This window comes from Nicotiana tabacum, chromosome 6, assembly GCF_000715075.1.
Source record: "Nicotiana tabacum cultivar K326 chromosome 6, ASM71507v2, whole genome shotgun sequence".
Classification (NCBI taxonomy): Eukaryota; Viridiplantae; Streptophyta; class Magnoliopsida; order Solanales; family Solanaceae; genus Nicotiana; species Nicotiana tabacum.
The window spans coordinates 162,829,922-162,855,167 of NC_134085.1; the positions used below are offsets into that span (position 1 = coordinate 162,829,922).

The 25,246-nt window shown below is 38.1% G+C and overlaps 1 protein-coding gene across 1 annotated transcript; it reads left to right on the forward strand.

Moving 5' to 3' along the window:
• Positions 1-204: 204 nt before the first annotated feature.
• Positions 205-24,916, forward strand: LOC107803234 (protein virilizer homolog). The gene is made up of 28 exons (XM_075255763.1): positions 205-463; positions 1,061-1,149; positions 3,875-3,998; positions 6,430-7,092; positions 7,244-7,612; positions 7,706-7,810; positions 7,923-8,102; positions 9,641-9,782; positions 9,891-10,072; positions 10,252-10,337; positions 10,419-10,467; positions 10,704-10,770; positions 10,938-11,416; positions 11,502-11,601; positions 15,276-15,409; positions 15,851-15,918; positions 16,018-16,234; positions 16,363-16,578; positions 16,749-16,904; positions 17,017-17,070; positions 17,177-17,373; positions 17,466-17,535; positions 19,439-19,761; positions 20,392-20,566; positions 20,644-22,038; positions 22,198-23,010; positions 23,517-23,588; positions 24,575-24,916. The coding sequence occupies exons 1-28, from the start codon at positions 389-391 to the stop codon at positions 24,593-24,595; spliced, it is 6,621 nt and encodes a 2,206-aa protein (XP_075111864.1). The 5' UTR covers positions 205-388; the 3' UTR covers positions 24,596-24,916.
• Positions 24,917-25,246: the final 330 nt, after the last annotated feature.

A 25,246-nucleotide genomic window follows, 5' to 3' on the forward strand; every position in this document is an offset into this window, starting at 1 on the left:
TCGTCTATATTGCTGATTTTTGGCTATTATTGTGAGAGCGACTATATAATAATTAATTAATTTATATATACACACCTACACAAATATATATATATATATATATATATATATAAATAATTTTCCCTTTGACCAAAGAAAAAAAGAAGAAGACATATATGTATGCCATAACCAATTAAAGAGAGATTCAACGACGAAATTACCCTCAGCACATCGTAGACCAGTCTTATTAGTAGCGGGATAATAGTGTCTTCTTATTCTGGGTTTAATCAGACGGCTTCTCCTTGCATCTTCTTCTTCCTCAATGTCTTAAAACCCTAGCAAACAAAACACGATTCAGATTTAAACATTCGGGTTAACTTCTCCCGGCGGGAGTACGCGGATACAAGGAATGGGTCGACCGGAACCCTGTGTACTCTTTGCCCAAACTTTCGTCCACCCTCAACTCGATGAGTATGTTGACGAGGTAACTATTGTCCTCTTTGCCAGTCACTAGGGTTATGTTACAGCTTGTTTGGATGGTTGTTACCCATTGTATCGTATCGTATTGTTACTTTAAATACAATGTTTGTTTTGATTGTTACTTAAATTTTATTGTATCGTATAATTAAATCCATCGTTACATAACGGCGAAATGTGTCACTTTATCTAACGACTGATTTGGTGTGGTCGCATCGTTAACTTGTCTTTTTCTCTCAATCTCACCCTTTATTATTATTAAATTATTTTATTTTATCATTTACCCTACTTTTTTATATAGTAATTTTACCTTGTATCATAATTTTTCTTTATAATATTGCAAGTTTATTCTTCATATTGTTGGTGCGTGATATCATGAAACGATGGCAAACGACACAATCTATGTATTTATCAAACGATACAGTACAATACAGTACGATACGATACATTATGAAACGATGCGTAACAACCATCCAAACAAGCTGTTATGTGGATAATTGTTGTGTTATATTGTTCCAATTGTCTATTTTCTTGTTGTGGATGTTTTTTATTGTTTATTTTTATTTTTTTGATGTCATTGCTCTATTGTCCGTGTGTTTGCCAGGTGCTATTCGCAGAGCCGGTCGTAGTCACTGCTTGCGAGTTTCTTGAACAGAATGCCGCTTCTGCTTGTTCTTCACTCAAGCTTGTGGGGTATGGTTTGCTTTTTATATTTGCTTATTATTTACCGCAGTTTGAAGTAACATTGCACAAAGCTATATTTAAGTTGTAGTCCAAGTGTGAATTCAAAAATTTCTAGGTCATAGTTGCTATTGCTGTTTTATTGCATTAATGTTGGTTTACATGTTCAAAGAACGCATTAAATTTTTTGATAAACCATATATTATGCTTACAATGGAATGAGGTATTTTTGGGACCATCAGCCAATTAGGTTATCATTGTTGACAATGAGACGTAGAGAAGCAAGACAAAAAGGATTTGTCTGAGATGTGACATTGTTTAGAAAATCTTAGGAGCATATTTGTCAAAGAGTTGTTAAGATATAAATATTTGCCTGGGTTAATATAATAAACAGAAGGCTGAAGTTTTAGGCCTTGGTTCTTCTCAACTTTGAAGCCGAATAGGGTGGAAATGGTGTAGTTACAGGCTCAAGTACTTACAAAAGGAAATTGAAAATCTCAGACTGGGCTCTGTGAAGTGTTAACAGCAGTTGAGACTTGAGAGTAGTTTCCAAAGACGGGGATTCCACACCAGGAAGTTGTTAACATCCCTATTCAGAAGTGCTTTCTTGTACTTATTAAGTTTGTTCAAACTGGCAGATCCTTTGACTGTGGAACTTTGGATGAGTGGATGACTACACGTACAATCACGTATATTGGAGAATCTCAAAATTTACATGAGTTTTCAGTCCATGGGGGCAATTTCTCTTGCTCAGTTTCGACACTGGTGAGTCTTGGCCAAGTGTGCTTACAAGTACATGCAGAGTGATGGTAATCCCCAGCGAACATCTCTGGTAAACTTCCAATTGTGACAGAGAGTAAGAGAAATTAAGAAGGTGGGGAACTTTGGGAGGGAAGAACAATTGGGCGTAAAAATTCCGCTGCTTATTAATCACAATGGTACAGAGAAAAATAGATGATAGTTAGTAGTAATATCAAGTTCAGGTATTCTCTTATTACGAGTCTTAAAGTGGATATTTATGGTTAGTTTTTAAATCTATATGTTTGGAGTATTGTTGGTGGAAGTCACTTTCCCAGGTATCTTTTCCAGTGGTTTTGGAACTTCTAACTGATCAACAACCTTACTTATTAAAAAGAATTTGATAAGCAGCCTGATTTGCATATCACTCTTCATGTCTGACTTTGGCTATGGATTTAAGAAGAGCCTATTGGATGAGAACTTAATAGATCATGGCCTTCAATCTCAGTGCATGGTCTTCACTTTAATGGAAGGGATGTGATACTTTTCATTCTAAAGAAATTGGTTGAATCTACCATGCAAGATAGAGGAGGTTGTAATTATATTTTATGGATATTGAGTGGAAATACAGTTTACCTTATTAAGTCTTTTACTGCTTCTGAAAAGTTTTGTGCCGTGTTCTAGCAATCTGGAGAGTGAAGGGCTTCCTCATGTATCATTCTTGGCTATGACTGTGAGAATAACTTTACTTGAGTTTTGCACCCAAGGGTGTGGCCTAATGGTCAATGAAGTGAGTAAGAACCATGAGGTCTCAGATTGAAATCCCAGTGGAGGCCAAAAACACCATGTGATTTTTTTCCATCCATTCAAGCCTTGTGGATAGAATTACCTGGTACCTGTTGCTGGTGAGAGGTAGCAGGTATTCTTGGAATTAGTTGAGGGGCGCGCAAGCTGGCCAGAACACAACGGTTATTAAAAAAAAAGCTTTTACTTGAGTTCATCTCGACTAAAGAGTGAAGTGGAAGCTTTTTACTAAGTGTTATAGAAAACTAAAATTAGCAAAAAATCTTTCTGCCGAGTCCGTTTGAACATGTTTTACTTTCTTTGATGCGTGTGTGAGTGCAGAGAGAATGTTTTCATCTCAGTTCTTAGTTTTTATTAGGGTAATTTTTCAAAAAAGAAGTTTTTAATAGGGAAATTGAGGAAAGAACTTTACCTGATCGGCTGGTTCAAGCGGAAAACATTTTTCCCCTATGGATCTGAGAAGCCAATGTCTAATATCATGATCTGCGTTTTTGTTATGGGAAATCACCTATATATAATAACAAAAAGAAGACCCTATGTGTCGAAGACTGATAAGCTTATGATCTTCTCTTTCATATAAAAGAAACCGTTGTTAGTAAGGATGTGCACAGAAAAAAGAACAATTTTTCTGTGCAACAATACAACTAATAACAAAAGTCTCACATTTACTTCGGAGGTCAGTGAACTAGATCTCTTGAAGTAGGCATAGTGCTCTATCCTTGTCACAGAGAAAGTAACCTTCAGTCCCCATGGAGAAATTTTGGATAATTCTAGTTTAATGCTTTTCATAACTAAAACAAATCTAGTGTAATATTCTAAGTGGAAGATATGATCGCACTTCTCAGCCAGATTATATAGGATCTGTTATTTCTTTAGCAGACGCTTTGTTTTTAGATTGGAAGACAAAGCAAACCTGAAAGATACCACATCCTCTCCATAAATCTGCTTTTATGCTGTTGGGACAAATTTACCACATTATTGGTTGAAGACGCTTATAATCTTCTTCTGAATTTGTTATCATCTTGCTTTTCTGGAGCTAAATGAAATTATGACTGAATGAGTTTTGTATGTGTTGTCATGATTGTTATGGCTTATGAATACCCCTTTAGACCCTTCTATATAAGTTTATCTATTTCTCCCAGAATATGAGAATACTTCTTGATGTATGTTTTGATATACCTTTTGGTTTGCTCAGGGCCACTTCCCCACCCTCATTTGCTTTGGAGGTTTTTGTCCAATGCGAGGGAGAGACAAGGTTTAGGCGTCTATGTCAACCTTTCCTGTATTCTCATTCTTCGTCAAATGTGCTTGAAGTTGAGGTATCAAGTAAAATTTGCGTAATTCTTGTCTTATTCATACTGTGGTCTTGGAAAATGGTTAGTTTTCAGGATATTGTTCGAAGAGCTAATCCACATTGTTTGCAACCCTTGTGCCATTGTGCGTGTATGGGAGAAAGTAGTTTTCTATTTCATTTCTTTTCTTCAGGAGTAATTATTGTTTGTATGACAACTCCATTTAGAAATTCTCTTTTGTGTTTGAATAAATCCATTAGGACATTCATATTTTGTGGCCATTAATAATGTCCTGCTGTACATTTGCTTGTTCTTTTTTACTTTTACAACTGAAGCTTCCCTTTATAACTGGCTGTCTCAATTCTAGCCACAGTGAATTTGGAGGAATTTAATCTGTATTCCACCGTTATAATTTGAATGTCGTGGTTTCTGTTGTAGGCTGTCTTGTAATACTAGCTTTTTTCCTGAATGGGATGTGTTGTTGATTAATTCCCAAATGGAACATTTTACCTTTTATGGCATATATCCAAAATCTTTTACGTCTATAAAATTGAGAAAGAATTATATTAACCCATGAGCTCTCTAATAATGTTCCGAGTGCACACACTTCCTTTTTCCTCCTCCTCCTCCTTTTGGGCTGTAAGGTTAGATCTCTGGCACTTAAAAACCTCTGGCAATTGATCTGCAGTAGTTGAGACTTTGCAGAAAGAAGTGGAGAATAACATTTGGTATGTTGTTACTCATTGATCATAAAGCTGCTGTTGCAGTCTCTCCTGAGTACTTATCTAAATTGGAAAGGTCAATAGGTGGTAGTATTCTTTTATGAAGGTCTAATAGTTTTCCCAAGTTGACTAGGTAAGACTGGTCCGGATCAGTACCAACTGAAAGACAATTGAAATACTAATTTGTCACCCCCAAAAAACAGAATATGGCTTTCCTTTTGATCTCATCGCCGTAAAAGCAACATTTTTTCCTCAATGACTTGGTGAATGAGCCATCAGGGTCAGTTTTGCTAAAATATCTCCTAAACGAGCTCTTTTGAAGCTCCTCTTTATGCACAAAAATAACAAACAAAGCCAGTTATCTTCTTGTGGCTCAGTATCTGTTAAGTTTTGTGAACGTCTCTTGTGTTTTGGTATCTCTCACTTAATAGATGTGTTTTCTACAATGTTTTTAAATATTTTAAAGTAACAAGAGCCAATCTTTTCAGAAGTTCCAAAACATGTATATTTCATGATATTCTAAGTTTGATCAGCTTGAATTGGATTGTTACAAACATTTTTCTGATATTTAGATTTCATTGATGAAGCACTAAGGGTGCTAACCATATAAGACATGATATATAAAACGATAACTGTGGAAGAATTGAGCTAAAAGTTGTTGGATCTTAATGCATCCAAAAGCTTCATATTTCATGGTGGGAAATAGGATATTTATCCTTGCTTCACCTGTCGACTAGTATAAATATTGAACAGAGATGTACCTGAGCCTAGTCAAAGACATATTCTTCCCCTGAAACATCCTTCTAATTCTTTCCAGCCAAATAAGCCCAGACAAACATATGTATAATATCCTCCAAAATTGTCTATTTCTTCAAACAAGGCAGCTGCTTAAGCAGATTGCAGTTCTAGGCATCACCAAGGCATATTACCAAGGGCCAATATAAGACAAAAGACGCCATTTTTTATTTTTTTATTTTGATAATTATGAGGCGGTAAGGTCTGCGTACGCACTACCCTCCCCAGACCCCACTTGTGAGACTATACTGAGTATGTTGTTGTTGTCGATAATTAAGAGGCGGGCTTAAATGTCCACTAGCAGTAGGGAAATGTGATAACTGTCTTTGCTTCTGGCTTACAGAAATTCTGGGTGTGTTTGGACTAGGAAACAGTTTGTTTTGTTATGTTCTTCTGTTTTGTTTTGTCTTTAACCAGTGATTGGATTTGGGATTATTCTGAGAGAATGTGTGTTCTGATTGTTCTGTTTTGTTTTCCAAAACAAAACAAAACTTGTTTGGATTTGAAAAACCAAAATACCTGTGCAAGAAAACAAAACAGTTCTGTTTCGAGAACAGCATTTTATATCGTTTCTTACCCTTTTCTTATTGTTATTACGTGTGAGGTGGTTCCCATTCTGCTCCCGTATGGGAAAAAGATGCATTTTGAGGGCCTCTTTCTATTTGCAACATACTCATGGGGCTCTATGAGTGTTAATGCTATCATAGGCAACTACTATTTCCTGTATATGGTGCATTCAAGCCTTCAATTGGACAGATCTAATCTGAACTTATTTTCCATTGTTACTTCTCTCTTTTCTTTCCTCCTTGAATTCCTATATATGTCTTTATTGTCACATGTTTCGCCCTCCTCTTCTTACCTCTTTTAAAAGGTTTAAACTGGAAAGAAAAATGAGAATCTTTCGTATTTTGCTATTTGTTAAATGTATATGACTTGTGCAGGCAATTGTAACCAATCATTTGGTTGTACGAGGCAGCTATCGAAGCCTTAGCCTGGTTGTGTATGGAAACACCACCGAAGATCTTGGCCAATTCAACATAGATGTTGATTTAGATGGCTCTTTGGCCAATACTATTAGTGTTGTTGAAGGGGACCTTGAAGACCTCCCGCCTGCATTGCGTCCAAATAATCTGTCGACTGAGCAAATATTGTCTTCTTTGAAATCATTATCTCTAAAAAATATTCCTCAGGATATTCCTCTCGAGCTCAGGCAGTTTTTACAACTTATCCTTAAAATGTTGGAATCACCAAAATTTGGACTCGTGAAAAATAGGGTTCTTACATCCTTGTTATCAGTGGCCTCAATCTATGCAACTCCTTGCTTTCCTTCTATGATTACGATGCAAGAGCAACTTGGGCTGGATAAGTTGGTTTATAATCAAGAAGTTCAACTTGCAATTGCTGAAGCCAAAAAGGAGCTCCTGGAGATGCATGATAGCTTTATTTTTCAAGCTGGGGACCAGTCTGCTGAATTTGTAGCAGATGCTATGTTGTTGGAATCTGAGAATGAAACTGCTGCTCCAAAGCAACTGCTGGACTCCTTAAGCCACTACTTCAAATTTGGCAGTAATACTGGAGATGCTGTTCATCATGAGCTTTCAAAGGTGATTGGATATCTAGCTTGTGTGTGTACTTATGATATCATATCCTCATTATAATATAGCTAGATGTTTCATGTCTCTTCTTTTTCTAAATGTGTCTAGTTTTCATGTGTGAATTTTGTAATGTGGTTCTGATTTTGATTTCTCCTTTCAGAGAGAGAACATGGTTCTCTGTTTGACGCTGGCTCTTTTAGTGTCTTCGGCAAGAGAAAGCTGCTATCATTTTGTTAACTGTGGTGGCATGGAGCAGCTTGGTTATTGTTTTGTTAGTAGCTTGCAGAACTCTAGTGCTCTCAAATTGCTGCACCTTGGAGTTATTGAACAGGCAACTCGTCATTCAGTTGGCTGCGAAGGTTTCCTTGGATGGTGGCCTCGTGAGGATGAAAATATACCTTCTGGTACTAGTGAGCGATACAATCAATTGTTGAAGTTGTTATTGCACAATCAGCGGCATGATGTAGCCTCTCTTGCTACTTATATACTTCATCGATTGCGGTTTTATGAAGTTGCTTCCAGATATGAGGTACATCATTTTGTTAATGCCCTCCTTTATGTCTTGTTGTAAACTCGATAAACATATTCATACAAACTCTCTTTTTCTTTCACTTCTTAATAGTGCTCCATATTGTCTGTCCTGGGAGGTCTTTCTGGCTCTGGTCAGGCTACAAGTGCCACCATGGATATACTTGCCAATGCTAAACTTCAACTCAAGAACTTCTTGGTCAGTTAAAATTTTCGTTACATTTTGTACATCTTGGGTTTCCTGTCGTTACCTGTTTATTGTGGTATTATAGTTGGTTTATCATCCATTTTTGTGACAAGTATTGGTGCAGAAATTAATAAATTCCTCTGGCCCAATTGAAGATCCTTCTCTGGTGGCTTGTGCAAGTAAATCTTTGGTTCTTGGTGATACTGGACAATTATCATATAATTCAACCAGTAACTTGATAACTCAGTCAAGTTGTTGCTTTTCTAACAATGACATGGATCAGCATTTGCTTTCCCTTCTGAAGGTATATTTTAACCAACTCTTAGTGGTCAAGAAGTGGTATCTATGCCTCTGTCTCCCCGTATTTTGGTTAAACATTTTTAGTAACTCAGCGAAGAATTTGGGACCGTAAAGGAAGATTTTTACTTCTAGACATCTTGAATGCCTAGTCAAAAATAGAAAAAAGTTGTGCCTCAGAGTTGACTTTCTTAGATCCATTGCTTGATTTTGCTGCATGCTCTGATCTTAGGTCCTCATCTGGCCAATTGCCTAGTTAAGAAATTTGTAAAAACAGATCTACTCCATGACAGCAAAAGATGGTTCCCTTATGAACTCTTTCAGAAAATAGAACAATTTTTGGCTGGATTATTTCTTTTGGCTTCCCTGGTCCTGAATGATGGCGGTTATAAATAGACATAGGCATTAATCCGTGGTTGCTGTGACCTATGACTATTTTGCCTATTTGTCTTAATCCTTCATCCTAAAAAGACAGAAGCGGCTAGCAATGTGAATGATTCTGTTAGTTTTAATTTTTTGTTCTCACTTATCAAAATAGAGTTTTGGGTGATAGTTCTCATACAAGTTTGTTCAAACTTCAAACTGGTTGGTAATATAAGCATTTTCAGTTCACTTACGTTATTGGGATTAATAAAACTTCTCTATATCTGACCATCATGGTATCAATTCATTTTTTGGCAACCCTGGAATTGATTCAGTTACCTCATTTTCTTTATAAGCTTCATAATTCGTCATTCTTAGGGCAATGTCATTTGCTATTTTTTTCCGGATGGGTTAAGGAATTGAAATGTCATTTTTTAATAACCAATATCAGTGGTCTAGAATTTCTTTCTAGATCCATAATGGTTTCGTCAACAATTGAAACAGTTTAACTACCCAGACCAAAGAATGAATGTAAATCGACTAATCATGCTCTGTGCAAGTTGTGCGAACTCTGATCTTTATACATGTAAAATTTGTTCTTTTGAGACAAAACATTATTGTTTGTGATCAGTTATATTAATACCATATAATTAGCTAAGGCTGAACTCTCTTTTTTTGTCCATCTGGTGGTTATTTTGATGTTGTTGTGACTTCATTTACCGGTCTTTCAAGTATATTTAAGCATTTTTTTGCTGCCTGATTAATCATTGATCATCACAGTATTTACAAAGCTAGAAAATTATGGGGTTAAGATTTGAAATGATCAAGCTTTTGGCCTATGGCAGGTTAAGATTGAAGTCCAGAAATATAATATGTACAAATCTAGTTCCTTTTTTCCAAAAAAAAAGAAAAAGAAAAAAAAGAAGACAAAAACCAAACAGATGAAATTCAGACTTATTTACCGAGTTCCATATTGAAGTCATTCATAGAGTTATCGTGAACGCTATCCCTCTGAGGTTGAGGTTGCCGCTGGGATCACTCTGTTGGGTTATGTTTACTTTTGCTCTTACCTTTCTTTGATTTTCCTGAAAATCTTGTTCATTGCCCTTCTTGTTAATAAAATTTTGTATTGATAATTAATTTTGTCAAATCGTTGTTCTTTTTTTCCTTCTTCTTGTGCAGGAAAGGGGTTTCCTCCCTTTGTCTGTTGCTCTGTTGTCATCTTCTGCTTTATGGTCTGACACAGCCTGCACGGTGGACTTGTTTGTGGATATTGTATCATACTTTCAGGCCATTGTTCTTTCTCTTCTTTCTACTCGCTCAGGTTTGATTTATATTAGTTGATAGGTTTGGTTTTTTTAACTCAGTTCTGTGGCAGTGTTTCTTCAAAAACCTCAAAATCTTTTGTTATGTACACTTATTCTATTTTCAGGGTTGATTTTCCTTGGTCGCGACCTTGAAGTTGCCACTACAATAATTCATGCCTTAAAGGGTGTTGATAATTGGAAGAAGGAAGACTCCATTTCCCTTCGACATGCATCTGTCCTAATCTCCAAGGGTTTCTTTTGTCACCCACGTGAAGTTGCACTGATCATTGAGATGCATTTGAAGGCAGTGAGTTCTGGTTATTGTTGAAATCAATATGTTCCTTGTTTCTCTGTTCCTCTAAACCCTTCTGCGTTATAGAGACAAGAAAGAAAGCAACGAAACAAATCTTCTCCTCATTCCTCAAAATTCTTTGTTTATATTTTATCTCCAGTAATCAACTATATTTCCTCTTGTACATGTCGCAGATTAATGCCATAGACCGTTTAACGACATCAAGACCAAACTCTGAAGATTTGTTGTGGGTAGTATGGCAGCTTTGTGGTCTTGCCAGGTAGGAACTTTTTTTTTTATTTTATGCTGAAGGTTTACAATCTCTCAGCCTTTTGACTAATGCTTTTGAGATGTTCTTCAGATCTGATTGTGGGCGCCAGGCTTTGTTGGCTCTGGTTCATTTCCCAGAGGTAATAGGCTCTTATTCTGCATCAATCTAATAAAAGGTGGAAATGTTTCAAAAGCTTCATGTGTGAGTTTTACTGGCTAACGCAGTTATTATCGTTAACCTTAATATCTATAGCGTATCATTTAGTGCTTCATTTTGAAACTCTAAAAACAAGTTTTTCCTAGCGTCGAGTGATATGCGTTTGCCCATCTCTGGTATTATATTTTCATGACCTGGAATTTCTTTTGTCTTGTGTAGGCTCTTTCAGCTTTAATTGGGATACTTCACTCAGTCAGGGAATCGGATCCAGTTGCCCCAAATAGTGGTACTTGAGAACTCCATTTAGAACAATTTTCACCTCAAGGAAAAATGGAACTGATGCTACTTTACTTTTTTAAAAAAGGGAAAGACTGGAATTGATGCTACTTTATGCTGATTACATTGAATTTTCAAAGTGTTCACCTCATGTCTATTAACTTCTTGATTTTTTAGGAGCTTCACCCTTGAACCTTGCTATCTTTCACTCTACTGCTGAGATTTTTGAGGTCATTGTTTCGGACTCAACTGCATCTTCTCTGGGGGCTTGGATTGGACATGCTAAAGAACTTCATAGAGTCTTACATTCCTCCTCCCCAGGATCCAGCAAAAAAGATGCTCCTGCAAGACTTTTGGACTGGATTGATGCTAGTGTGGTGTACCACAGGAGTGGAGCAATTGGTCTTTTACGATATACAGCTATCTTAGCTTCTGGAGGAGATGCTCACATGGCCTCAACAAGTCTTTTGGCATCTGATGGCATGGACGTTGATAATGTCATTGAGGATTCTTCCTGTGCTGATGGTAATATCATAGAGAATATGCTTGGGAAACGCATCACCGAGAAGGATTTTCCTGGTGTTGTTCTTCGTGACTCATCTGTTGTTCAGCTGACGACAGCATTTCGAATTTTGGCGTTTATTTCCGATAATTCGGTATGACATTATAGCGGTGTCATTCTGATCATATTACATGTCATTAGGAAAAACTCATCCGTAATATTGTTGTTTGTTGGTGAAGGCTGTCACTGCTGCTCTTTATGATGAAGGTGCAGTCATGGTTATCCATGCAGTTTTAATCAACTGCAGGCTCATGCTTGAGAGGTCCTCAAACATATACGGTCAGTTTTTCCAACCATTATGTTTGCTTGAACTATAAGATTCAGCTATACTTCGGCAGCTTCATATTGCTTTCCCTAACTTCTGACTCCATATTGGATGTAAAAGTTTTCATTACGTACTCGAGACATCACATTCTATCACACACTGAAATTATCCGAAAATACAAAAGAAAAAGAGAATAAAATAAATGTTCGACTATGTTTTGTGATATGGAACACTAGTAAAAACCCCAATCAGTAGAGCCTAGGTTTATGATGCACATAATCTGTTTAATGAATTGGTTATGCTTTGGAATGAAGTATCAACTTCTCTTATGAAAGCAGAAGGTTTACATTGTTTAATCAAATTAAGTATTTTGTGCTTTCTTTGTGTTGCTTGGAGTTTTTTCGTGTTAATTTGGTTAAAACATTTGATATACGAACTTCTTTTGGGTAATAGTGGTGTCCAGGTCAATCAGTGTGCAACTCAATTAATTCATTGAGTACCTGCTATTTCCCATCAGCATAGGGATTAGATAAATCGGTCTTTCAAGACTTAGATTGAAAGAGATCACTTAACTTTTTTTGTCTCTACTAGGATTGGGTCTGATCTTCTATGGTCCAGTCTAGCTTCATTGGCTGCTAGGCTACACCCTTGGGTGCGGTACAAGGACTTCTATAGTCTCATATAGTGCAACTTCATAATCAGTCTTGATATGGACTCTTGAACTCAAGTATTAGAATGAGTCTTATTAGGTTTTCCCCGGGGAAGGCTCCCCCAACCCTCCCTCAGCCCTCGTGAGTCCCATCCTGCCCTTTCTTGAACTAGAACTCGGAAACAAGACACATAACTATAAGAGAGTAGCTGCCAAAACAAGCTCCCTAAGGCCGCACCTGAGATTCAAAGGAATTGCTTGAGAACTAACTGCATACCTAAAGTTAGCTTGTGTGCGCATACATTGCCTTTAAGAGTGGGGTTTCATGATCAATCTTAGTAGAGCTCAAAAGGATGTGTATATCTTTTTGGATTTAATGCTATATTTTGATGTCAAGAAAGTAGCTATAAGAGAAAAAAAGGTACATAAAGCATTTGAACTTTTAAGAGAGCTCTTTTGATTATCTTTTCTTCTTTTCCTTCTCTCAACTGGACCCTTGGAAACCAACAAAAATAGAAATAAAAAGGACAAGTATTTGCTAAGATGATTTGAGTCTCTGCCGGCCTCAATCCTTAGCGGAGGCAAAAAATACTAGGTGACTTCCATCTACCTAAGTCTTGGTTGACAGAGTTACCCGATATCTGTGCTGGTGGGAGGTAGTAGGTACTTGGTGGAATAGTCGAGATGGTGCATCTATGATTTAAACTCTATGGGTTCAACATTTAAAGTTCTTAGTATTGAACCTATTATTTTTTAAAAGTTATGGCCTATGGGTTCAGATCCACTATGTGCTGCAATTTTAGTGATTTTTTGTACTAAATTTATACTCCGCGTTGAAAGTACTGGGTTCAGATGAACTCGGTACTATAACACTACATACGCCTCTGAATAGTCAAGGCGCCTGAAAGCTAGCCCGAACACCACCTTCATTAAATAAAACAATTATTTGGAAAGGTTACTTGAAAAAGAGAGAATTCCTAAGATGCTATATAAAATTTACCATCAATCTCCTCACCAACTAGAACTCCTTCGTCATTATCTCCTCTTCCTCTCGACTTCCCTCTTCGTAGTTCCTGGTTGTTAACATCAGACCACGACTTGTCAAATCCTCTTCTTCAGCAGCTCCACCAGCCTGTCATTTGTTTTAATCCTGGAGTCTTGCCGCATTTGGCCTTTCCTTTTTTCTGCCTTTGCTATCTAAGGACTAAGGAACTTTCACAGCAATCTGTTTGCAGCGTCTGCCAGCAGACGAAATAGATGTGTAGTTCTGGATGCTTCCCCTTTTACTGCTTCCTGAACTCCTTCATGAAGACGAAGAAATTGCTGGCAGGCCTCATAGGATTGTTAGGATTATTGGCAATCTTCTTGGCTTTTCTAGTTGCGGTATCTTGCTTTTTCTCGGACGACCGAGGAATCCGTTTGGGTCCAACCATTAGGACCAACCGAAGCCTTTGAAACTCGGGGATAATGGGCCTGCCCCTCTAACCTTCTCCACTTAAATAACAGGCTTAGTTGGCATGGCGTAGGGCTTGAACCTTTGGCCTAAGTCATAAGTGCCTCAACCTTTGGCCCTTGAATTCAGCCACGGGGCTAGTCGCAATAGCTTTCTTCTTCACGCTGAACTTGTTATCAACTTCGGCTTTGGATAATTGGATATATCTCCTATCATAATGGATATAATGTCACACTACTATTACATTGTTTTCAAGCATGAGTAATTAAATTCGGGAAATCGTTTAAGGCTTGCAAGCTAAGTTTACGGTTAAGCCCATATATGGCTAATGTAGAAAATTGAGAGATAGTCTACCCGAAAGGACAACCCTCTACGTCCAACCTCGAGATTTTAGTTTGAGTCACCAATGGGGAAGTGAGAAAAGCCACCATTGCCTTGTGGAGTTGGGGAGGGAGATAGGTGGGATATTGGTTTGAGTGGTTGTGAGATGGAAACTATGGGAGAGAAATATTGACAAGGGGAAAGAGAAGGTTTGCAGTGGTTTTAGTTTTTGGTAATCCTACTCTTCATTTCTCTTTCGGTTGTTTTTCCTTTATCGAATGGTCAGGAGTATGATGGCCAAATAATTGAAGACTGGCCGATGACCCATCAAGTATCCAAAAGGGAAAATAATGTTGGAAGTGTTTATTGGTGAAGATGCTCTCTTCTCCTACCTTTACCTTCCTCCCTCAAACACTTGGTAGTTGATCTTACCATGGAACTGGGGAGAGGATTGGTACTCCCTTATGCCAAAAGAAAAAGATAGTGGAACGTGTGGATGCACCAGTCATTCCTGGATATTGTCCATGCTTTGTTGAGAGGGGATGGTGTCCAGTAGAGAATTTAGATCTTTCTTGATTGTCAAAAAAGTATGGACCATTTTTCGGTTTGTGTCTATCATCCTTACTCCAAGTGTCATATTAATCTTTTTTTCCACCTTCTTGACGCCATTCAATGATTCTACTTAGTTCATAAGAAAAGGTCATATTAATCTTCTCTTTATCATTCCAAGTTTATCTGACGTCTTGAAGGGACAGTAGAAAATATGGATCTTAAATCTATTTTTGGAGTCGCTCCTCATTATGCAGTGACACGTGAACAGGACCAAGCTTCACATGGTCTTAACACAGTGCATCTGTAGAAAATATTAGATTGCAGTTCCCCCAATTCTCTTCCACTGTGAGCAGAGTCCCAGAAAAACAAAAGAACTCATCCAGTTTATTTGTCAGCTCTATTGTTCAAATCATATTAATATGCAAATTATATGCTTTTCTTATTTGATGGTAGTAAACGGGCATGTTTTGGAGCTTCTGTTTCTGACAGATGTCTGTCAGTTTGACCCTAATGCTCTATGGATTTCATTCTTGAAGGGCCATGTAGGAAGATCAAACTTAGGAAATCCTTTCTCATGAATATTCTGCTTTTATTTAATTGTGACATCTATCATCAATTCCCTTCTCTATTTTACTATCTGTTTTTCCTGACTTCAGAAAGTATATGTTGTCATACATTACAATATTTTCGTGTTTCTATTTTTCCTTGAGCAGATTACCTAGTTGATGAGGGTACAGAATGCAATTCGACTTCGGATTTACTACTGGAACGTAATCGTGAACAGACCCTCCTTGATTTGCTAATTCCCTGTCTGGTGCTGTTGATTAATCTGTTGCAGAAGCTAAAGGTTTGTAGTGACTATTTTAGGGGAAAAAGTACTTGCTGTTATATTTTCAAGTTGCTTTCTCCCGTGCTGGTCTTCAAATGCTTGCGCATTATCTCTTCGGTTCCTCATCGAAACTTGGTCGACCTTGCGAGGACATTGCTGTATTTATGTCTTCAAACAAGGACATCTCCATCCTTCATAAACTATTAGTGGGGGCTTATATTAGGACAATTAGAGTTCAGCTCCTGCCAATTCTAATGCAGAAGTGTTACAGGATGTTTGGGATAATTGCTGTCTATAGTACTGTTAGATCTAATTCTATGAGCAGCATCCCTTTTTCTGCACATTTGTGGTTTGGTGGTTACCTTTTTATAAGCTAGATGATCATTTATCTTTTCCCAAGTTCTGCATTGCACAACATATTCTTGACAGAGGCAAGTTGTTTTCTTACTCAACTTGTAGGAAGCTAAGGAGCAGCATAGGAATACTAAACTAGTAAATGCTCTTCTACAGTTGCACAGAGAAGTGAGGTAAGGAAACGTCTTACACTTTCATCTAAGTTCCAGCAATTCTTTTCACCTAGTTTCTCCTTCTTACTTTATTTAACTATTTCTATTCCTTTATTGCAGTCCAAAGTTGGCCGCCTGTGCAGCAGATGTATCCTATCCTAACCCCAGTTTTGCACTTGGGTTTCAAGCTGCTTGCCATCTTCTTGTTTCTGCACTAGCATGTTGGCCAGTTTATGGTTGGACCCCTGGCCTTTTTCATTTCCTCCTAGATAGTCTTCATGCAACTTCAGTATTGGCGTTAGGTCCCAAGGAAATCTGTAGTCTGCTTTGCTTATTGGTATGTGACGCTTGATAACTCGGATTCGAGCAGCAAGTTTGATATTCATTTTTTTTCCTTGATATGTCATATTTGAACCTGACTGCAAACTGATTATCTCTTCTCTGGATCATATATGCACATTCAAGAACGACTTATTCGCAGAGGAAGGTGTCTGGCTCTGGGAAAATGGAACACCCACATTGAGTGTCCTTAGAACCTTGGCTGTGAGGACGTTATTAGGGCCTAAGAAGGAGAAGGAGATTAATTGGTTCTTGCAGGCTGGGTTCCGGGAGAAGCTGCTTGCGCAGTTGAACCCGCACTTGAGCAAAATTGCTCAGATTATTCTCTATTGCTCTGCCAGTGTATGTAATTATTTGTCAGTCCTTAGTTTTCCTTTTATTATTATGTCTGGCTTGAGTGGTTCAGTGGGCAGCGCGGAGAAAATTTCCATTTATCCTTTTTTTTTGAGAATGAATATTTTCATTATCCTTGATCTGCAATTTGTCTAATGATCAAGGTGCAATTTTATCAGACATTGGTGGTCATCCAAGACATGCTTCGAGTGTTCATTATTCGTATTGCATCTATAAGCGCTGATAATGATTCAGTACTTCTACGGCCAATGATATTGTGGATTTGTGATCGTCTTTCTGAAAAATTGCCATTGTCTGATTTGGATTCTTACAAGGTCATATTACTTTCCGTCTTTACATGCGTCTTGGCAACAATGTTGTTTCTGATTTTTTCCAGGCTGTGAACTTCAACTTGTTTTCTTATGATTGCAAACCGTTTTCTTTCAGGTTCAGCAGTTGCTCTCCTTTCTGTCTCTACTGCTAGAGCACCCACATGGAAAGGTGTCTGCATTCACAATAAATTGAATCTGCTTTAATAGTTTTACATATGTCTCTGTTACGAAGCAGCTGAATGTTATATGCTTACCACATTTCTTGTGTTCATCAGCGATTATTCTTGAAGGAGGGTGGCCTTCAGGTGCTAATGAAGGTTCTTGAAAAGTGTTCAGCTGCTGCTAGCTTTGATGCGAAACAGTCAGCTCAGAAAGGGTTTTCACTTCTTAGTTGGTGTGCCCCTGTATTCAAGTCTATTCGACTAACTAGTGAGTGCAGGGCTTCTCCGCTAACCCCAGGAATAGTTGAGAGGTTAGCTAGGGTTGCATGTACAGCAATCTGGTTTCTTGTTTAGCTCTTTCTGTTGATGCTTATGTTTCTAGTGTGCTTGTTGTAATTTCCAGACACATCCTTGAAGATATGACTTCTGAAGAACGTTGCTTGCTTTTGTCATTGCTCCTTAGATTTTGCAAGGTATTTCCTTCTTTGTTATCTGTTTTGTTTATGGCTTAGATGTTGTACTCATGGGCAGCTGTGCATCTATATGAAACTGTGGTTTATGCACTATTTGGATTTTGATTTGTAGGTTATGTTGCACTGTATCTAATAGTGAGGGAACACTGACATTTTCTTCCTTTTCTCTTGTTTGATTGGGCTGGATGGGGACCATCAGTTTTAGTTTTCTTGCAATTTATTTCGCTTTGTAATTAATGCATTATAGTATTTGCTCCTTCCTCGGTCCTTTGGGAAAATTAAAGCATTTCGACCACAGAACTAGTACTAATAGTTGCTTTTTTTTTTTCTAGTTGAAAATCTTGATTCTGCTGGTATGACTCTATTTAGGTTGATATATTGATACAGGGTCTTTTTGGTTGACGAACTTTCTTTTTTTCATTCTCACACTATTATATTTTCAAATTTTCTGTTTTTATTTTCAAAATTTGCAAGACTTTATAGTAATGGTTGCAGACTGTTCTATTTCTGATTCCTAAAGGAGGGGGGTTAAGGATTGGGGGAAAACAAAGAAGGTAAATAAGATTCAGATTTAAGCCTTTAGATGTAAGCTCCAAGTTGGAGCAAAAGGTATTATAAGACGGAGTACAAAGAATAATGGAAGGGGTGTAGTGTTCTCGAATAGAAACTGATAAGAAACTGTTAGTATATTTTGTAAGCATCCCCCAGATATTTAATACCATATCTCCAACAAGCATCTCTTTCCCTTCATTTTTCTATCGTAAATATGCCTCACATATATATAAAGAAAAAGAGAGATAGATTAGGGGGAAATATTTTGGATGAGGTGGGAGATCCATGATCACTGCACACTCCAGGAGAGGTGAAGGTTTATCTTAAAGTTTGGTGGTAGAAGAACCAGCAGGTGCCATGGATATTTGCTGTGCTCGAGGAGAAGAAAAATAAAATTTTGAGGTTTGACCAAAATTATTTGGTTGATTATGAATATTTTGAAGCCAGCCCAAATTTGATGGGTAAACCTCTTTAACAGTATCCATCTCTTTCTATACCAAATGAAAATTAAAAAAAATCCTCCATTTAATAGGTATCCAAGTCGGAAATATTTGCATATTTTCCAAATAAAATAGGGAAGTGAGGAGACACGTACACGCGTCCTGAATTAAAAAGGGAAATTTAGACTTCATTTATGGTGTTTGGTTATGTTAATACATGGGAAATGTGTAACAGATAAAGAAAACAGAATAGGCTTTTTAAAGGCGCAATCCGTTGTCAGCTCAGGTCTCTACTCCTGCTCTATATAACTTGTTTCCACAGTCCTAGCAAAGTAGACAATATCTTACTCTTGTACAGCAATCACCAAGTAACACACACACACACACACACACACACACACACACACCCCGGGTCGAACGCACCACCTGCACTTGTATCAAATGATATCAACCGTTGTGCATAGCCAAACCCTCAAAAACTGATTTTCCTAGGCCAGCCATTTTCCACATATATTCTTGATGAGCGTCCTCTTCGAACAAACTTTTAGAGGATAATATTTTGGCCTTGGGGATCTTATTATCTTACGAATTTTTTTTTGGCTTTGCGATTGGTTTCCAATAATCACAACTTATTCTGTAGGAATCCTTGTTATGTCATTCGGAACTCAGCCCATGTAAAATATAACTGGTTTGTTATGGGTGTCCCCAACCTGTGTTAGTATTCGGAACTCAGCCCATGTAAAATATAATTAGTATTCTTGTCCCCAACTAGTTTTTTAAGATGATGTGACCCGACAAGTACTTTTCTTGCTTTCTTTTTTGAATGTAAGTTAACAAGTATATTTCTTGCTTTCTTTTGCTCATTCGTGAATCTTCTGACTTTACTTCCTTCTCCTGGATAAACGTATCAGGTCCTTCCTGCTGGAAAGGAATTGCTTTCCTGCCTGTCAGCTTTGAGATTATTGTGGTCATCGGCCAAGGGAAAAGATGCTCTGCTTTCACTTTGTCAGCATGTTCAGTCCTCTAACATTGAGGATCAGGAATTTGAGAAACAATTTGAAAATGATCTAAACCGTGATTTCAATCTTGACTGGAAGGAGCATCCTCCATTGCTATGTTGCTGGGAAACTCTGTTAAGCACAACTGCTTCAAAGGATATTCCACCAGCTTATACCGTTCAGAGCATTGGGACATTATCCTCGGGTGCCTTGTCCTTCTGCATGGATGGGGAAAGGTCCGTTTGTTCATGTACTATTTTTACATTTTGTATGCTGGGGACTGCGGGTGCTTGGTTAAGTGAAATTTCCACCTGTTTCTCTGGTGCATGGCTACAGTTCAAATCCTTCTAGATGCATGTTTATCATTGTAAACCTTAAATCACATGGAAGGAAGTTGTCTCGAAAGACCTGCAATATCTTAAAGTCCATATAGACTTGGCAAAAAATGAGAGATAATTGAAGAGAAAAGATCTTTATATAGGCGATACATATTAGTTGGGGTTAAGCTTTAGTCATGTTAGCATAATATTTAATTTAGGTCCAATATTTGCTATGGGTCTTTTGTCTTGTTAGAAATTTATACGCCATTGAGAACTCCTAGTGCTAAAGAATGTTTTTTCTTTTTGTTATAGTTTTTTCTTAATTTTATTTTATATAACATAGAACTGAGATGACCTTAAATATAGCAACTGGACAATGAGGATCCATATAACTGACCCTAACTTGATTTGTTATCCTATGCGGACAAATGTTGTTAGTTAAAATCGGCAACATGACCTGTTAAGCTTTGCATGAGATGTCACTGTTGACCAACTTTTCCTGTAATTTGGTTTGCATTTTGTTCTTAAATATTGTTAATTCTTTAGGGTGAACTTGGAGAGGGTTGCTGCAATCAAGTACCTCTTTGGTTTTGAAAATGGCAATGTCGCCATGGACGGGCTTGTTGAGGGGACCATTGAATCTATAGAGGAGCTTGTTAATTTGTTGAAGGCAAGTGACAGTTCCTTCTTGCCTGGATTGGACAAGACTTCTTTGGACCAGGTATACTTTCCTTTCCTGTGGATGGTTTGTTCTAATTGTTACCTCCAAATGTATGTAACTGGATTTTTATGGGACAGATCAAGGATTCAGCAAGATCATTAATGCTTCTGCTGCACAAACCTACCGGCACAGTTGAGGCAGACGACATAACGAGCAGTATTATTTCCCCTTCACCAGCTGGTACTCCATGTTCCTCAAAGATATACTCCATTGTAGATGGTGGTACTGAAAGGATCGAGGATTATGACTTAAATGAATTTGGAGTCAAGTTTTTGTGGGAGTGCCCTGAAAATTTGCGTGATAGGTTGACGCAGTCAGGTCTTACTGGTAAAAGGAAGATCTCCTCAATGGAAGGGCCAAATAGTAGGCGCTCCAGGGGAGATGGTACCTCTGCTGAGAACGCCATACAGGGTGCATTCCCACGGGGATCTATACCTACCATTGTCCCTTCAGGTCCTACTCGTAGGGATACTTTCCGCCAGCGCAAGCCAAACACGAGCAGGCCTCCTTCTATGCACGTGGATGACTATGTTGCAAGGGAAAGAAGTGCGGATGGATCTAATAATCCTAATGTAATAGCAGTCCCGCGAATAGGATCTACTAGTGGGAGACCACCGTCTATTCATGTGGATGAATTCATGGCTCGGCAAAGGGAACGCCAAAATCCTTCAGGGATGATGGTTTCTGATTCGGCTGCTGCACAAGAGAAAGCAGCTCTACCTGAAAACAAAACAGAGGCAGAGAAGTCAAGTAAATCTCGTCATTTGAAGCCTGATCCTGATGATGATCTCCAGGGAATAGATATCGTATTTGATGCAGAGGAATCAGAACCTGATGATAAACTGCCTTTTCCCCAGCCAGATGATAATCTACATCAACCTTCATCTGTAGTTGTTGAACAAAACTCTCCCCGGTCAATTGTTGAAGAGACAGAAAGCGAAGTGAATGAAACTAGTCAGTTTTCTCAGCTGGGTACACCGGTGGCTTCAAATGCTGATGAAAATACCCAAAGTGAATTTTCTTCGAGGATGTCAGTTTCTCGTCCTGAGCTGCCGTTGGCTCGAGAACCTAGTGTTTCTTCGGATAGAAAATTCAGTGATCAGTACGAGGATATGAAGAATTTCCCACCCAAAACCTCCACTGGGTTCGCTTCTCCTGCAGCAGCAGTTAGTTCTGGCGTAGGTGCTTCTGCGTTTACAAGGGCTTCTCCATCATCTGTACATGCAGCTGTTGATTCTCGAATGCCACCTAACTTCTACTCTAGAGCCACTGTACAGAAAAGTGGAGTAACTCCTCAAACCATTGGTTCTCAAGGATATTTTGACCAGAAATTGCAGCCACCATTACCACCAACTCCACCTCCTGTGACCATGTCACCCATGTTGTCTCAAAGTGCAGATCGTATAAGCCAATCTTCTCCATTTGTTAGCTCTATGATAGATGTCCAGCCACATTTACCACCAGGCTTCCATGTGAGGAAAAGATGCAATATTTGTGTTTCTTATTTTTATTAGTAATTATTATTGTTATTGCTGCTCCTACTAGTCTACTACTGCTACTTCTATTATTATTATTATTATTATTAGTAGTAGTAGTAGTTGACTAAAATATGATGTTTTTCTCTATAACAGGTTCAAGCTGAGTACTTATCAACTGGGGCTTCAGCCTCTATGATATCCAGTCCTTTGCGAGATTCAAAGTTTGGACGGACATCCCTTTCTTCACCTGGAGGGTCTGTTAGGCCTCTTCCACCACTTCCTCCGACGCCCCCGCCATATGCAATTAGCCTTTCTAATTTATCCTCATTAAAAAATCCAACTTCCCAGTCCCAATTTTATAATCAAAGTGTTGGAACTAATGAGCTTCAGCAGACCTCTCTTGCACATTCAAGTGATGTTCGACCAGGTAACCTTTCAGCATCTGGTCCTATCCTGACATCTTATCCTCCACCTCCATTAGCACCACCCTTGCTATTCAATAGGCCTGGATCAGTGCCTGTCAGTCTTTATGGAAGTAGCTCGGTTCCATATCACGCTGAAAAGCTCCCTAGTATCTCTCAGCATCCTCCTGCCATTCACTCTATACCATCTATCACCCAGCTGCAGCCACTCCAGCCCCCTCAACTTCCTCGTCCTCCACAACAGCATCTTAGGCCACTTGTTCCAGCTTCACCCCAGTCAGAGCAAAGTGGTCCTTTGCTACAAAGCCCCCTGCACATGCAAATGCAAATGCAGTCACCACAGGTGTTGCATCAAGCCCAAGTTTCTCCAGCTCATGTATACTACCAGACCCAACAACAGGAGAATGTCTCGCATTCATTACAACCGCAACAAATAGAACATTCTCTCGCTCAAGTTCCACAGCTTCATGGTGATAGTGTCACCCAGCAACAAGATTCTGGGATGTCATTACAAGAGTTTTTTAAATCTCCAGAAGCTATTCAGGTACTTACTGTACACTGGCTTGCGTGTCACATTGCGTTTGTGGCAATCAACTCAACTCTTTATAATTGATATTATTAGGAGACTGCAAATTAGGGGAAGTTAGAAATAATTATAAAGTTCATTAGCTAATTGGATCAACTGTAATGTCTTTCTTTCATAAGAAAAATGCCTGTTAAAGCCCATATTTGTACTTATATTTTTGTAATGAAAAAAAGTTGAGGAAATTATAGATTTTGGATGATGGGATAACACAATAATATGATTGATATACGTTCATATATTTCGTATATTATGAATATAATGCACAATCACCATTAGAATATCTTGCTATAATTAGACTCCAAAGGGATTTTCTTAAAAGAATATTAGTTATTTAGTAGTAGAAATATTAGTTTTGTTGAACGGGTTCATTTAAATTTTAGTAATTGTGTCCTAAGTGTAGAGTATTAGTTGTACTTGTATCAGATGGTTATCTAGTTGATTTTGATAATTATCCATCATTGCAGTCTCTCTTGAGTGACCGTGACAAACTCTGCCAGCTATTAGAACAACATCCAAAGTTGATGCAGATGCTTCAGGTGTGACTGCTATCTGCTTATTGTGCTGTTAAATGCATTTATATGTTGATTCTCTTGTTCTGCTGCTGTGCACTTCACATTTGAGAGGTGTTATTTCTTCTGCAACTTGTCAGATTGATAATTGATCACCCATCTTTCTGTCTGTCTGTGTGTTGGTGGGGGAAGGGGGGGGGGGTATCTGTTAATTGATTTGCTGATATGACAAATTAATATTGCTATACCTGAACCAAGTTTTTTCCCCCCTTGCGTTTACCTTTCCCGTTCTCATTTTATGACAATTATTTGAGCTGATAGCTTCATCCAGTGTCTCCTGGATACTGAATTTAACAAATAACAAATCGAAATCAAGATTTTTTTTAAGTTCAATATTTGTTGGAATTGATACTTTAGATCCAGATAGATCGTATCTTGTAAATTATAAATTCTTTCTTTGTATTCTTTAATGACCGCCAATTGAATTTCTTAATTTAGTATTGAGAACTAGCCAATTTATCTTTGTCTCGTAATATCTTTCCCTTTGCTTTTCCATACCCGTAGTACTAGTACTTCCTATTCTTAGATTTCTATTACTACTTGTTTCTTTGGCTTCAGATATCTTATTTTCTGGTTGTGGTTATTGCTTTTCTTTTTAAATCTGCTGTGATTATGCTTTCCTTGAGCCGAGGGTCTTTTGAAAACAGTCTCTCTAAAGGTAAGGGCTGCGTACATACTACCTTCCCCAGATCCCACTTGTGGGATTACACTGCGTATATTGTTGTTGTTATGTTGTATTGTAATATCTTTCCTTCAATTATTCTCTTTCTGTGTATGGGTGAGCAGTGAAATTTTTATTATCTCGAAATATTAGATATCTTGATCAATATTGTGTATTTATCTTTTGAGTGGTGGTGGTGGTTAGGTGGGGGAGTGCTTTGTTGTGTTTCTAGATGCATAAGCTTCGTGGTATTTACAATGTGCAAGTTTCTAATAATGCTCCTGGTTGGCAGGAGAGGTTGGGCCAACTCTAAGTGGGATCAGTGGTATCATGGCTACGCTCTGACTTCTTTCTTCGCTGCCTGTAGAATATGGAACTCAACATGGCCATTATTGTTTGCGAGCTGCTAAATGCAATTGAAGAAGTTTTGTAGAAACTGCAGTTGCTCTCTTGTACAGTGAATGTTGTATTAATGGCTCAATCAATGTTTATAAACCTGTATGTCATTGTACATTATTTAGTCAAGTTAGCTTTTAGAACTTCTAATCGCTGGAAGGTGTACAAGTAAATTTTGTTGCGGCTAGCATTGCTCCAGTTCTCTGAGTTTGCATTCATCACTTGTCTCTTTTCTTCATCTTCTCTCTTGTGGTTTAATTTCCTTATACTGAAACCAAAGGTTGGTGATGGTTGGGCTTCATGTTACCTGAATTCATCAATTTCAGAACATATTGAGACTACAGGTAAAAGCCAAACGACTTTTGCGAAGATGTCGAAATACCTTTGCATATATATATTGTCTTGGCATTTGAGCAAAGTGGGACACGATTATGGAAAATTGTAGAGCTTAAATCTCTATAGTAAGCTGTTTGCTGCTGCTTGGGCAGCTTCATGGAAGAAATTTTATCTTTTGTTGTATTTTCCTCTTTTCCCACATCTCTATCTAATTGGAATAGGAGAAGCGAAT

Excerpts from the sequence above, each read along its gene's own strand:
- LOC107803234 (XM_075255763.1), top strand. The coding sequence starts at position 389 with ATGGGTCGACCGGAACCCTGTGTACTCTTTGCCCAAACTTTCGTCCAC. Across the intron at positions 1,150-3,874 it reads TCTTCACTCAAGCTTGTGGG|GGCCACTTCCCCACCCTCAT; the intron begins GTATGGTTTGCT and ends TGGTTTGCTCAG. Across the intron at positions 19,762-20,391 it reads TTCTGCATGGATGGGGAAAG|GGTGAACTTGGAGAGGGTTG; the intron begins GTCCGTTTGTTC and ends TTAATTCTTTAG.